The 15,488-nt window shown below is 42.8% G+C and overlaps 1 protein-coding gene across 2 annotated transcripts in view; it reads right to left on the reverse strand.

Annotated features, from left to right (window-relative positions):
- Window positions 1-2,443: 2,443 nt before the first annotated feature.
- LOC126092355 (uncharacterized) overlaps window positions 2,444-15,488 on the reverse strand; it is a 94,105-nt gene continuing 81,060 nt past the window's right edge. For both annotated transcript variants that reach the window (XM_049907896.1, XM_049907897.1), the window contains exons 3-4: window positions 14,362-14,598; window positions 2,444-3,489 (exon numbers count right to left, since the gene is read on the reverse strand). In XM_049907896.1, the coding sequence (XP_049763853.1) occupies window positions 3,142-3,489; window positions 14,362-14,598 (585 nt within the window). In that variant the 3' untranslated portion in view covers window positions 2,444-3,141. The remainder of the gene's footprint in view (window positions 3,490-14,361; window positions 14,599-15,488) is intronic.

Here is a 15,488-nt window from a genome sequence, read left to right on the forward strand (position 1 = left end):
GAAGAAAACTGGAAATGCTTGAGGCCTGTCATAAAGACTATAGTCCTGTGTGCTAGAAATAACCTGCCTTTATGAGGACATCGTGATCATCGTTTAATTCCACAGGTAAAAGAAGAAAAAACTGATGATCTTCTAGAGGGGAAAACACGGAGTGTTTCAGAGTCTTTTGGATTTTTGTGTGGATACTGGAGATGAATATTTAAAACATCATTTCAGTACATGTGGCTGAAACAGTTCTGTGATAAGTAACACAGTCCAAAATGAAGTCGTACATTGCATTGGTGATGCTATTCACTCCTCAATATCAAGGGATGTGAAAAAGGCTAAATTTTTTAGCATTATGTGTGACGAAACAACTGATGTCACCACTATGGAACAGATGACATTTTGTATTAGGTACACTGACAGAGACCTCTGTTACCAAAAAAGACTTTCTGGGTTTTACTGAGCTTAAATAAACTACTGGCACATCAATTGCAGAAGCCTTCGATGAAGAACTCAAGACACTGGGGTTGAGTTATCAATATCTTTGTGGACAGGGCTATGTTGGCAGCTCAAATGTGGCTGGGAGATTTAAAGGAGTCCAAGCTCTTATTTTAAGTAAACAACCATTGGCTATTTATACCCATTGTTTTAGCCACTCTTTGAACTTGTGCATTTCTAAGTCTTGTGATACTCCAATAGTTAGAAATATGATGGTAGTTGTAGGATCAGTTTCAGCATTCTTGTCTGCCTCTGCAAACAGAAAAAGTTCCATAGAGGAAGCTATATCATGACTACCGTTCACAGAGTCAAAGAAAACAAAGTTGAAGGCAATGTGTCCAACAAGATGGGTGGAAAGGCACAATATCCTTACCACTTTCAAGGAGCTATTTGTCCCATTCGTGACCTTGCTTGACGAACTTTCAAGTAGTCATGAAACCAATGCAGAAATGGCTAGTAAAGCTTGTACGTTTAGTTCTGCTGTCCAAAGACGAGGCTTTGTAGTAGCTTTAGCAACTGCAGCATATTGCTTCTCTGTAACTTTAAGACTAAGTGAACAGCTCCAAAGTCTTAAAATGGATTTAACAACTGTCTTAAATCACATCAATGATGTGCTTGAGATGTTCAACAATATAAGGACGGATTCGGAAATACAGTTCAGAAGTATTTTTGAAGATGCTGATAAACTGGCAAAAGATATTGGAAGTGTAATAACAATGCCAAGAACTATTTCCACACAAACCAAAACAGACAATGTTCCTGCTTCAAATGCCAAGGAATACTTCAGGTGAACAGTATTTTTACCTGTTGTGGATCATTTTATTACTGAGCTAGAAACAAGATTTCCCCAAGAGTTTCTTACCACATTACCACTTGAAGGTCTTACTCCTGCATACTGTTTAAAATACAGTGAGGCATCCAAGAAATATGAACAGTTTTTGGAGAGTTCTTCACTTTTAATGAAAGGAGAGCTGAAACTATGGAAGAAAAAGTGGGTTGATGAAAGTAAAAGACCTCAAACAGTAACTGAGGCATTAAAGAACTGTGACATACAGTTTTTTCCAAATGTATCTGTTTTACTTCAAATATTTGGGACTATTCCTGTCACCTCAAGCACTCCTGACTGAAGCTTCTCTACTTTGAGACAAATAAAGACTTATTTGCATAACACAATGGGGCAGGTGACATTAAATGGATTGGCTCTTGCAAATATCCATAAAGAAAGAGATATGGACATTGAAAATATCATTGAAATATTCAGTAAAAAGAAACAGAGGTGAATGAGCATGACAAATTGGGCAGAAGATAGAAATATACAGTGAATTTTGTTACAGAATTTTTTTTATATTCATATCAAGTTCAAGTTTTTACATTCTGTCACCTTCTGTATCCAGGAAATTAATGAAAACTTCTTTGTTGTGAGTTGACTTTTTTAATGGTTTACGTAATTTATAAAATCTCCCATGTGAAAATAAGTTTCTTTCTCTGAACTCCAAAACAGTTACCAAAAACTACTTTAAGCAACAACAAATTTTACCAATTTGTCAGCGGAGGAAAACAACTCTCCTTTTGTTAAGCGATATTCCACGCCCCCAACACCCCCCTCCACCAATTATCCCCCCCCCCCCTTGAACAACTTCTAGAACCACCCCTGTACATTAATATGTTAAGTTGAAAAGAAAATCTCATGAATCTCTCTCTCTCTCTGTCTCTCTCTCAGGATGAGAGCTTTTTGAATGTCTTTAAGAATTTGGTAGAATTTGTTTTGTTGGGTATCGGTCCTCCATTAGTTCTCATGACATGAACTCATTGTATTCATCTTGTTATTTTCACAATATGGTGTTCAATTATATTGATGTAGGTTCCTTTTTGAAGTAACAGTTATGTAAATAATTTTGCGGTTTGTTTCTCCCACATAAAACAATTACTTCCCTTTTAATAACATTGTGGATTCATAAAGTTCTAAAAATTATTTCATTTTATTCAGTTCATTTCTGTACATTCATATTATTACAATAAGTATACAAAAACATAAAATATAAACCAACGTTTCATTTCACTCAACAATATCTCTGTATGTTATTACCTCTGTATTTCATAAATATATTTTTGCTGACTGTAACAGTTCAAATCTGGAGTTACAGAGAAAAAGAGAGTGGTTCAAACTCTATATCAAATAAATTAACAGAATGTATGTTTGAAATATAAACATTTGTTTGATTAAATTTCTAATTTTTATTAACTGATGTGTGAGAGAGGGGAAAAATGAGAAAACTGCCATCATTTCCACATGCAGAATGTTTAAAGTAACAACTGTTACCATCAAAACAACTAAATAAACTTCCATTGATTTGACCAAAAGGCAAACTTTATAACAGATGTTGCACATCCATTGCACATCTGGGTACAGCATACATTATTTATTGAGTAATTGATATACAAGACAGAAAACTTACAAGACATGTATAGTTTGGAAAACTAGAAACTGTCACACTTTTAGAATAGAGATGAAGCTTTAAAATTAGGAATAATGGAGAGGAGAGGAGGGTTATAAATGTTTCATATTAGATTTTGACAAAGCTTAATTACTGAAAATATTTTATATGTAAGTAATATATTATTTTTATTATTTAACATGTGGGTTGATTGGTTTCTAAATCAAGGGTTTTTGGATTGATTCCATTTTATTACCCGCATGAGCTGTTCAAATGTCACTTCATTCTGAGGTTTAAAAATGTCAAGAGTTTTTGGATCTTTTCCATTTCGTGTGGTGACAAAGATATTGTGAAACACAATCCCATCAAAGTAGGCATCTGGCAAACAGTCAATTTCTCTGGGAAAGGCAATCCCACAGGTGGCAGCAGCATCAAGCACATGCAGTACACAATGCATGAACAGTGATGCCAGGTAGACGGCCCGTTCATCAGGAGTTTTCACAATGTTTGCAGGCTGGCCAGTCGCAGGGAGGTCAGCAACAGCAGCAGCAGTGGCACAGAAGGCAGTGACCTGCAATATAATCATACTGAATTCTCCCCTCTTTTTGTAAATCAAATATTGGCTGTGAGCACTTGATCTATATGTAATTTTTTGCTTCAGAAGTTAGGCCTTTTGTCCACCATAACCTAAATTTTCCATTTAGTAAAAGTTACTTCTGATATAATGTAAGAGACTTTTAGCCACTACACCACACATGACAATGGAAAGTGTTACACCATGAGACATCAGTCTGTATTATCCAACGCAGTGGACATGTAGTCACATAATATTAAATGATTACACTTTCATTCCATGCAGAACTGATGTTAATTATCATTGGTATGAATAGCCTCCAAATGTTAGCTTGAGTAATTTCTTGTCATGTCTGAACCACATGCAGTGTCAGTCATGAAGATTGCTGGCATGGAGCTGTATCTAAATGGGCATCTCCCCATTGTAACCCAGACCCATTCTATGGGTGACAAGTCAGAGGACTGAGTGAAACACTCAAGGATCTGTGTATTCCTCAAGGTGTGAACTGTATTATGGGGTCTAGCATTACTATTATTACCACATACTGGTGAACATTCAGCAACCTCACAAGAGTTTCCAAATCAGTCCTCCTGTCATATTCACAATAGTTCCCCACACCATTATTCTAGGAGTCTTGGAGGTATGCATCTCAAAAATTTCTGATCCCAGAAAATTTTTGCCAGGTCAGCTTTTGACACATTGGTGCCAATGTTACCACTACAAATAGAAGCTAGTGTCATTGATTAATGCTTCAAATTGCCACTCAATCTCGAAGTTGACTGTCTCTACGCCATGCAAGTCTCTGTTGTCTGTATTACGGTGCACATATGTTCCCAATGGACTATGGCGATACTATCAGTGTAACCTCTAATAGAACACTCCAGCTGTTGCCTTCAGTCTATTCCAGAGACAGCCAAGAACTTTGCACATGGCTGGAATACTCGCTTTCATGCACCTCTCTCTCACCTGACTGCACACTTCCCTCACTGCCGTGTCGCATTGAATTGTAAGATGGTAAAACTGTGGAAGTCCCACAATATATGGTAATTCAGACATGTGAGGAACTTTTAATTGCTTGCATACATCTTGGTGTCATATCTCTTAACAATAGAGGTCACAAACTTCACTATCCATGCCTGCGGACATTGAGACAGAGGCAGAACTGACATGCGTGCACAACAGAATAGTCTGGAAACCTGCCACAGAAGGCACAGGTGATATGTAGTATGGTTTAATCCACTGACAGAGGTGTTTATCTGCAGGTGGTAGTCAGCTGAGCAGGCCAGTGTTTATTCCGAGTTCAACTGCTGCAAACGTCACCTTGTACCTTGCACCTTATGCCAAGTATTGAAGCCGAGTGTTCAGTCAACCACCGCCCATACCAGCCACATGCTAACTTTAGCCCCTTGCGGTGTGTCTACAAGCACTTCCTGCTTCCCACAGATTTACTTGCAAGGTGAGTTATTGTTTTCTTTCGTGAGGTTCTGTTCACCAGTTACTATTAAGCCAGCATCAGTCTGCGAAGTACCCACACCGATAGTGCACTGTTGTGGTGTTGTGTTGTCACACCTGCACAGATATTAAAGTGGTGATGAAGGATGTTCTTATGCATGTGATACCATTATTTTTCGTTTCCATTTTCCTCATGTTTATTTTGAACCACTATGGACACAGCACTTCTGCCGATTTGCAGAGCCTCTCGTACATGTGTTGTCTTGAGTGTCCCATATGTTCTCCCTCTTATGCAGACTAGCTAATTTGGGGCACGATTGTCCACTTAGTGTCTGAATCTGAGGTTCAGACTTGGGTGTTAACCTCACCTGACCCTTTTTTAGCCATCGTTGCCTAGATTGCAGACCTGCATGAGCTGAAGAGTGTGGCAAAGGACACACTTTCTGATAGCTGGCAGATGACTCATTTAGGTGTGCATGGTAAACAGAGCTCAGTGCTCCATGGGGTACCCCATGTGGACTCACCTCCTGCCAAGTCACCATGTGTTGACACCATTCACGATTCTGATGCATTGGCGTCACAGTCTCTGCCTGTGCTGAGCACAGTGAGATCGTGTGTGTCAGTGTTGTAAGTCCTGGCTGTAGCTGTTTTCAGGTCCACCCTTGTTTCTTCCTCTGCTTCGTGGGTGAGACAGGTCTTGTCTCTATTGTCATATGTTACATGTTCGCCAATCTTGCCCACACTTGGAAGTCATGTATGGAGTATGCCATCATATAGGTCATTTGGGAACTAATTGTGACAGTTCGTGAGCCACAAGTGAGTCACCGGAGTCCCTAGAGTTTTTGCTGGGCTCTGGAGCTGTCCATGATGCCCTGCGTGGGTCGCCCTGGTATATTTTGCTGACACTGGTTGTGGATGGGCGGCCAGTCGAATTTCAAGTCAACACAGGAGCAACAGTAAGCCTCATTGATTGACAACCTACAGGCTCATGGGTGGCATGGAGCTGCAAAAGGCGCTACATCATGTTGTGTCTTACAGTAAACAGTGAATTGTTTTGCAAGTGCGACTCTCCATCTTAGTGCACTTTTAAGAATGTGAAATGGCAACTTATATTTTTGGAGGTCAGTTTACTGCTGGTGCAAGATATTTTTAGGCATCATTTTTTTCTGTTTTCAGCTTTCAGATAATTGACAGGGTGTCAATCCATTCATTGTCATGGTCTGGATTCCTTACTGTGGTAAGGACTCCAGCCCATTTCCTTTTCCATGTGTGGCAAGGTATAGGCCAATATGCAGTGCTGGCAGGTTAAGGTGTCATTTCTCCTATTTCATCGAGTTTGTGGGCCACCCCTTTGGTGGTCATTAAGAGGCCCAATAGCGCTGTGTGTATATGCAGCAATTTTATACAGATTGTTTATGAGTGATGGATCCTACATGACAGAAACATTTTTAGAGTTGTTCAGTCAGTTTCCAGTGGCTCCCGCAGAAAGACCTCCGTTACAAACTGAAAAAATACAGTTTTCTCTCCTCAGAAGCGAATAATTTGGGACATGTAATTAGCACAGATGGCCTTGTCCTGATGGGCAACCACATCAAAGCCATCGTCAACCTGCCCAAAAATCTGAAGGAGTTCCAGTCTTTTCTGGGTAAGATTTCATATAATGCTTAGTACATTCCCTAGGCAATGCAAACTTGCCATCCTCTTAACCGAATTCACCAGAAGGGCGTTACGTTTGGCAGGCCTGCAGACTGTCATGGGCTTTTCAGTCTCTCAAGCAGTGTCTCTGTACTCCTTCCTATCTGGCATCTTTAACGCCAGGTAAACCATTAAACCTGCCCTGTAACGTGTCCCAGTATGACACTGGTGCAGTCCTGTACCATCAGAGTTTCATCACTAAAGATGAGCTCCTCTCTAAACCCATCCTCTTCCATAAGCTGTTGCAACTGTGCCAAAATTTCTAAGCATCTGACTTCGACAGGTCTTGAAACAATTGCAAGTGGTACCGATTCAGCCTTAGTCGTTTCCGTAAGGTCTTCCAAAAGATCGGTTATGGTTCGTTCAGCTCAGCTTGCTCTGTTCGTCGACTTCTGTGGGCTACCTGTGAAACTCGCCCATATGCTGTCGACTGTTCCTTCACTCACTACAAGCCGACCCATTAATTTACCATTGCAGAGGCATTCTGAAGCTTTAGATTCCCCACACCATTGCGGAATGGAGTTGGTAGTTGGTGGATCTTTGTTGAATTTCGTTCTGGAGTATCATTGCACTTTTACGGCAGACTGATGTGAATGCATTTCAAGTGCATTATATGCTTTCGCTGTGCTTGTCACTATCTTGCCTAACTGTACACAGCTGCATCTCGTGGCAGAAATCTGAAGTGTGACTGCAACAATACCAAACTTTTTGAGTTTTGCGATGTGAGTGTTGCGTTTTGTGACAGTATATCAATGTAACAACAGTGATTTTATGAAATCACTTCAGTCATTTATAACAACCTTATACTTTAATAGTCCGCAGCTCGTGGTCGCGTGGTAGCGTTCTTGCTCCCGGGTTCGATTCCCGGCGGGGTCAGGGATTTTTCTCTGCCTCGTGATGACTGGGTGTTTTGTGATGCCCTTAGTTTAGTTAGGTTTAAGCAGTTCTAAGTTCTAGGGGACTGATGATCATAGATGTTAAGTCCCATAGTGCTCAGAGCCAATTATACTTTAATATCAGTTCGGTAAGGTTGGGCCTAGTTCTTCATGGTGTAACATATTCCATTTCTGTCAGTGTACATTAAACTGCTTTAATACAGCCCTCTCGTTACAGAGGTACCAAAATATTACTTACACTCAATTTAACAGCTTTTTGGATGATAGAAGTTTTCATATTTGCTTTCCCTATTTGAAGTTACGTTCAATAAGTGTTGCAACATTTTATTCTGAAAGCAGGTTGGCCTTATTCGGGATTCTAATACACCATACTATTCCTCACTCTTTTAGCTACAATACCCTATATTTCAACATAATCTGCGTTCAATGAGATGGCCTCACAGCACCTTGCATAGTACTACTCTACCAAGGTCGGTCGGAGCGAACGTCTTGCTGCATCATTAACCTTCCCATTATCCATATACAGCTTTCTAAGGAGTGGATCCTTCATTGGGACATACAGATGGAAATCTGGTGGCGCGAGATGCGGGTTGTAGGTGAATGAGCAAGAACAGTCCAATGACGTTTAGTGAGCTTCTCTCAGATGCTCGGACTTGTGTGGTGATTGCGTTGTCATGGAGAAGTTCGTTCTCATTTTTCAAGAGGCACAGATATGTGCGTCCGGCCGGCACGCGGGAGATTGAACACATTTGTGCAACCTTGTTGCAATGATGACAGATGCCTCGCACAACGACTCACCGTGCTTTTGCTCACTGCCAAGTCTTTGTAGACATTCTGCAAGCGTCTATGAATATCTGTAAACCTCTGGTTTTCGTCTAAAAGAAACTCAATGAGAGCTCCCTAGTCGGAATGAATCTCCTTAAAGACGCCATTTTGAGGCTACGTATAGCGCATCCACCTATTGGAACTTCATGAAACAACAGGGGCTGAAGCGGAAATGTTCCAAGATGTCCCACAACGAATTCCGCATTTTTTTCTTCAACTGAAACTGTACGAGAAAAAATGTGTTGCATTACTTATTGAACGCCTTTGTATCCCTAGCATTACTAGCAATTATTGAGAGTCAGAACCACCTCACATTTGCAGTGATACAATAAGTTTTGTGTGTGGTAGCTTCGAAGGACTAATCACGCAAAGCCCTGACATGAAAGCTCCGTCCACCCTAATTTCCGAAAGTTTCTTTGAAAAACTATATGAAGCATTTGAAATATTGCACTCTACGCAGAAGTTCGAAATACCTCGATACAGGTAGTTTTGTTTCAACTAGACGAAGTTTTAATAAATATTAGTTAATTAAAACATCCACACACATGCACTGATAACTTACGAAGTACTTTGACCTGGGAAACCCCTTATCCAGATTTGTAACCTTATGATTGAAACGCAATCTTTCGATATACAGGTTGGTCCATTTGTAGTGACCGGGCCAAATATCTCACGAAATAAGCATCAAACGAAAAAACTACAAAGAACGAAACTCGCCTAGCTTGAAGTGGGAAACCAGATGGCGCTATAGTTGGCCCGCTAGATGGCGCTGCCATAGGTCAAACGGATATCAACTGCGTTTTTTTTTTAAATAGGAACCCCCATTTATATTACATATTTGTATAGCACGTAAAGAAATATGAATGTTTTAGTTGGACCACTTTTTTCGCTTTGTGACAGATGGCGCTGTTAACAGTCACAAACGTGTAAGTACGTGGTATCACGTAACATTCCGCCAGTGCGGAGGGTATTTGTTACGTGATACATTATCCGTGTTAAAATGGACCGTTTACCAATTGCGGAAAAGGTCGATATCGTGTTGATGTATGGCTATTCTGATCAAAATGCCCAATGGCCGTGTGCTATGTATGCTGCTCGGTATCCTGGACGACATCATCCAAGTGTCCGGACCGTTCGCCGGATAGTTACGATATTTAAGGAAACAGGAAGTGTTCAGCCACATGTGAAACGTCAACCACGACCTGCAACAAATGATGCTGCCCAAGTAGATGTTTTAGCTGCTGTCGCGGCTAACCCGCACATCAGTAGCAGACAAATTGAGCGAGAATTGGGAATCTCAAAAACGTCGTTGTTGAGAATGCTACATCAACATCGATTCCACCCGTACCATATTTCTATGCACCAGGAATTGCATGGCGACGACTTTGAACGTCGTGTACAATTCCGCCACTGGGCACAAGAGAAATTACGGTACGATGACAGATTTTTTGTACGCGTTCTATTTAGCGGCGAAGCGTCATTCACCAACAGCGGTAACGTAAACCGGCATAATATGCACTATTGGGCAACGGAAATTCCACGATGGCTGCGACAAGTGGAACATCAGCGACCTTGGCGGGTTAATGTATGGTGCGGCATTATGGGAGGAAGGATAATTGGCCCCCATTTTATCGATGGCAATCTAAATGGTGCAATGTATGCCGATTTCCTACGTAATGTTCTACCGATGTTACTACAAGATGTTTCACTGCATGACAGAATGGCGATGTACTTCCAGCATGATGGATGTCCGGCACATAGCTCGCGTGCGCGGTATTGAATAGCATATTTCATGACAGGTGGATTGATCGTCGAAGCACCGTACCATGGTCCGCAAGTTCACCGGATCTGACGTCTCCGGATTTCTTTCTGTGGCGTAAGTTGAAGGATATTTGCTATCGTGATTCACCGAAAACGCCAGACAACATGCGTCAGTGCATTGTCAATGAATGTGCGAACATTACGGAAGGCGAACTACTCACTGTTGAGAGGAATGTCGTTACACGTATTGCCAAATGCACTGAGGTTGACGGACATCATGTTGAGCATTTATTGCATTACTGTGGTATTCTAGGTAATCACACTGTAACAGCATGTGATCTCAGAAATGACAAGTTCTCGAGGGTACATGTATCACATTGGAACAACCGAAATAAAATGTTCAAACGTACCTACGTTCTGTATTTTAATTTAAAAAACCTACCTGTTACCAACTGTTCGCCGGCCAAAGTGGCCGAGCGGTTCTAGACGCTACAGTCTGGAACCGCGCGACCGCTACGGTCGCAGGTTCTAATCCTGCCTCGGGCATGGATGTGTGTGATGTCCTTAGGTTAGTTAGGTTTAAGTAGTTCTAAGTTTTAGGGGACTGATGACCATAGATGTTAAGTCCCATAGTGCTCAGAGCCATCTGAACCATTTTTGAATAGACATTCTACGTTTTTAGCAGTATTCGGAGGCTTTTTCTTAAAAAAAGACGAGTACAGACACGTAAATGTTGACTATGAGACTTTTCGCAGAGGTAGGCCTATTGAGAAATGTGAGAACTGAGAAACAAGGCAACTGTCATAGAAACATCTCGAAGAGGGTCTCTCATGCCAGATTCTGCTGTTATATGCTGTAAGAAACATATTTCCTCTGAGCCCTACCTGACATGACGTATACCAGGGCCGTCTACAGTTGTAAATGGAACTATATGCATCAGAAGCAACATGGCGAAACTAGCTCAAATGTGTGTGTGTGTATTGGCCTACCGCTGTTTACGTAAAAAGCTTCTGTGGAAACAAGTGAACAGTCAAAGAGCTTGAAGAGGAATACAACGACCCAAGTACCAATGCCAACATTAACAAGCGTTCTATGACTGTTCTTGTCGTTTAAACAGCTTTCGAATGCCGTTAAAATTGTGCAATAGTCAAGTTAAAGTATAAAAGCTAGAAATAATTTAGAAAATGCGATTGAGTATCTCGGTTAGTAAAAGCGTTAAGAGGCCAAACCAGCCAACAAAATTACGGCCCCTCTGCGTACTATTCGCAATCCTGAACCGTTTATTAAATAAGAGGGGTTTTCGTCTTCTACGATTCAGCTACCTCTGCCGAAGTCGTTTTATGCAGCCCGGAATGCTATTTCTGGCCTTCAACCACGTGCGAGGTTTGCATATTCTCTCGCTTGCGCGCGTAAACTGTTATTCTTATAGAAAAACACTTTTGAAGGAAATTTAATGTAGTTAAATTTTGTGCTGGAACATATTTTCCCTGGAGGGAACAGTTTTGGACTTATCCAAGAAGACCTCCAAACGCACCTCCACACTCATCCCTCATCAGTCAGCAAATCTAGTTGTTCGTGCCACCCCCTCCTACAACTGTACATCATTTTCCGACTACACGAATTATTCCCGATATTCGACATTGCTTGGTCTCTATTGATTGGACTATTATGACACCAGTATCGACGGTTATTTTGTTAACATTGTTAACTCAAACATGCCCTTGAGGCTAATGAAAGGAAACCGACTTTTGTAAAGGTTACGTTAAAACTAATTACGTTGACGATTCGATCCAAACTTAAGCCCTACAAGCACAGTGGTTTCGTAATGAGGAGCACTGACAAATATAACGATGTTATTGTCTATCTTACGCTGTTAAAATTCATAAAATTGTTGGGCAAATTTTACACAAATGTCAATTTAACAATTTGTCAGTGCTCGACTAATCCGGTGGCGTAATAAGGCAAGTAAATGAAGACCAAAAAAGGTGTAATGTGGAATATAATTCGCGCAGTCCCAAATTTTTGTAAAGTAATGAGAGTGAGTGCCATGAACAACGTTACTTGCTGTGTTCGACTGGAAGGAAGCCAAAAATATATACTCGTATGAAGTATATACATGTTATATTCATGTAATGCTTTCTAACGATGAATATGAACATTTGTTACTCATATATAAATTGGTGGACTGTATGACTACACTTTCGTTTAAGGCTACGCTTTGAAAATGGATGTGATAGTCCGAAACTAGTCGACACAAAGAGATGACTACTATCACAACTGTGAGGGATAACGGAAGCAAATAAAAATATTTCAAACTCGAGTTGCTGATCCTACCCTCCATTATTTTCGAACTTCATAGATGATATGTTATGTTAAGCGGGGACCTAGAAACGACGGAGAGGCTCTGTCTCCGCCGCAGCCGCAGTGGTCCGCAACCCCACGACGACTACCGCAGTCCACTTCACCCCTCCGCCCGCCCCACACCGAACCCAGGGTTATTGTGCGGCTCGGCTCCTTCCACCCCCCACCCCCCCAGGGAACGTCTCACACCAGACGAGTGTAACCCCTATGTTTGTGTGATAGAGTAATGGTGGTGTACGCGTACGTGGAGAACTTGTTTGCGCAGCAATCGCCAACATAGTGTAGCTGAGGCGGAATAAGGGGAACCAGCCCGCATTTGCCGAGGCAAACCTCGACACAAATCCGCCGGGCGGATTCGTGCTGGGGACCGGCGCTCCTTCCCGCCCGGAAAGCCATGCGTTAGAAATGGTTCAAATGGCTCCGAGCACTATGGGACTTAACATCTGTGGTCATCAGTCACCTAGAACTTAGAACTACTTAGACCTAACTAACCTAAGGACATCACACACATCCATGTCTGAGGCAGGATTCGAACCTGAGACCGTAGCAGTCGCGCGGTTCCGGACTGAGCGCCTAGAACCTCTCGGCCACCGCGGCCGACCCGTGCGTTAGACCGCACGGCCAGACGGGTGGGCTTCATAACTGTACTAGAAATTTGCCGGTGGGGGCTGAAAATGGGCGTGGGGTTGCGATTGTAGGTCACTTTTGTACATTTTTCAAGAGTAACTTGAAAATCGCAGCCTATAGCGACAACGTTCACACTACAAAATCAAACTACATTAAATATCCTACAAAAGGGTCCTTTTATTTTTTTGTGTAGGACAAATAGTTTGCGCGTAGCGAGGGAGAGAATATGAAAATCACGCTAGATAAAAACATCGGTAGGGCAAGCTGAATCACCTACTAAAACAAAAATCACTACGAAAAATGCCAAAATGAAAATTAGATAGAAAGTGGTTCATGCAGGGTGTCCCAGGAAGAATGGTCAGTATTCCGAAATGATAGGAATCTTGATACGAAGCAAAAAGTTCAGTAAACATGGGCTCTACAATGCATACCTTAAGAGCTATGAGCACGTATTCAGTAGATGAGATGTGTTTCACAGTAGCGAAGATACGAAATGCTCTGTCTCTTATGGTATGCAGCCCGCCCGGTTGGCCGCGCGGTCGAACGCACGGCTTTCCGGGCGGGAAGGATCGCCTGGTCCCCGGCACGAATCGGCCCGGCGGATTTGTGTCGAGGTCCGGTGAATCGGCCAATCTGTGGATGGTTTTTTGGCGGTTTTCCATCTGCCTCGGCGAATGCAGGCTGGTTTCCCTTATTCTGCCTCAGTTACACTATGTCGCCGATTGCTGCGCAAACAAGTTCTCCACGTACACGTGCACCACCATTACTCTATCACGCAAACATAGGGGTTACACTCGTCTGGTGTGAGACGTTCCCTGCGGGTCCACCGGGGACCGATCCGCACAATAACCCTGGGTTCGGTGTGGGGCAGCGGAGGGGCGAAGTGGACTGCGGTAGTCGTCGTGGGGTTGTGGACCACTGCGGCTGCGGCGGGGTCGGAGCCCCTCCGTCGTTTCTAGGTCCCCGGTTAACATACAATAGGGTATGTAGTTTACAGCCCACGTTTACTAGACTTTTTTGCTTGGAATGGTGTCCTCCTGGGACACCCTGTATGAACCATGAACCACATTCTCTTTAATTTTGATTTGACACTTTTTTGTAATGGTTTTCATTTCTGTTGGTTTTTGGCCCTTGCGTCCCCATGTCAACCCGATCTGATCAATATATTACAAAGATTTCCAAGCGAACAGAACTGGCGATCAGTGTGGGACACCAAATTCTATTTAGAACAAAACATAGGTAGCTGTCACACCTCGTGGTCGTGCAGGACGCGTGCCTCGTGCTTAAGGAACAGCAGCGCCGCCGCAGGCACCACCAGGAACTGTGGGTCGAGCTCCTCCAGAAGAGATGGTTTTGCGTAGGGGGCCACCAGCCAGGTGAAGAAGCACCAGCGGCGCTGAGCGTCGTCGCTGGTCCACAGCTGCCGCAGCCCCGGGTGCTCCATGTCAGCGGGTAGCCGCTTCTCCAGCTCCACCTCCTCTTTCCTCACCTTGATGGCAATGAGATATGTAATATCACAAAAATGACACAACACGAGAAAACTAACCAAATGAAAATATGTGGTTACAAGGGCCTTTTCAAGGGCCAGAACGTCTATGGTGCACACATGCAGTCTGAAGCTACAAATGAAAATCTGTGCCAAGGCAGCGATTCGAACCCTGTTCTGCTGCTCACTATGCAGTTGCACTAACCACTACACCACCCCAGCACTGTGACTGGACAATTGCACAGACTTCCCTAGCACGCCTCCCTCCTCAGTCCAGATTCCCCTTCACTCCTCAGCCCACTGGCCGCTAGTGTAGTCCGTGCGGCTGTGCAAAGTCACAGTCTCAGGGTTAGCTCGTCTGCCTAGTGAGCAGAAGAGGCTCGGGTTCGAATCCTGGCTTTGGTACAAATTTTGATTTGTTGCTACAGTCTGCATATATACAGTAGAACTAAGGTTAAAATTAGACCTGTCTCATCAAGTTGAGCAGTTATGGACAGATTAAATATACTATACACCCATTCTAACTAGGAATCCCTTGAAACGTCCTGGCAGATTAAAACTGTGTGCCGGACCGAGACTCGAACTCGGGACCTTTGCCTTTCGCGGGCAAGTGCTCTGCCATCTGAGCTACCCAAGCACGACTCACGACCCGTCCCCACACCTTCAATTCTGCCACTACCTCGTCTCCTACCTTCCAAACTTCGCAGTTCTTCTGCGAACCTTGCTGAACTAGCACTACTGGAGGAAAGACTATTGCGGAGACATGGCTTAGCCACAGCCTGGGGGATGTTTCCAGAATCCTATTCTAGGGATCCCTTGAGTGCGAGGTCGCAAGTTCAATCTTTAATAAAGCTCATTTGGAAGTGTTGTGTTAACAATTATAACAGGAAAAA

Source organism: Schistocerca cancellata, chromosome 7 (assembly GCF_023864275.1).
Source record: "Schistocerca cancellata isolate TAMUIC-IGC-003103 chromosome 7, iqSchCanc2.1, whole genome shotgun sequence".
Classification (NCBI taxonomy): Eukaryota; Metazoa; Arthropoda; class Insecta; order Orthoptera; family Acrididae; genus Schistocerca; species Schistocerca cancellata.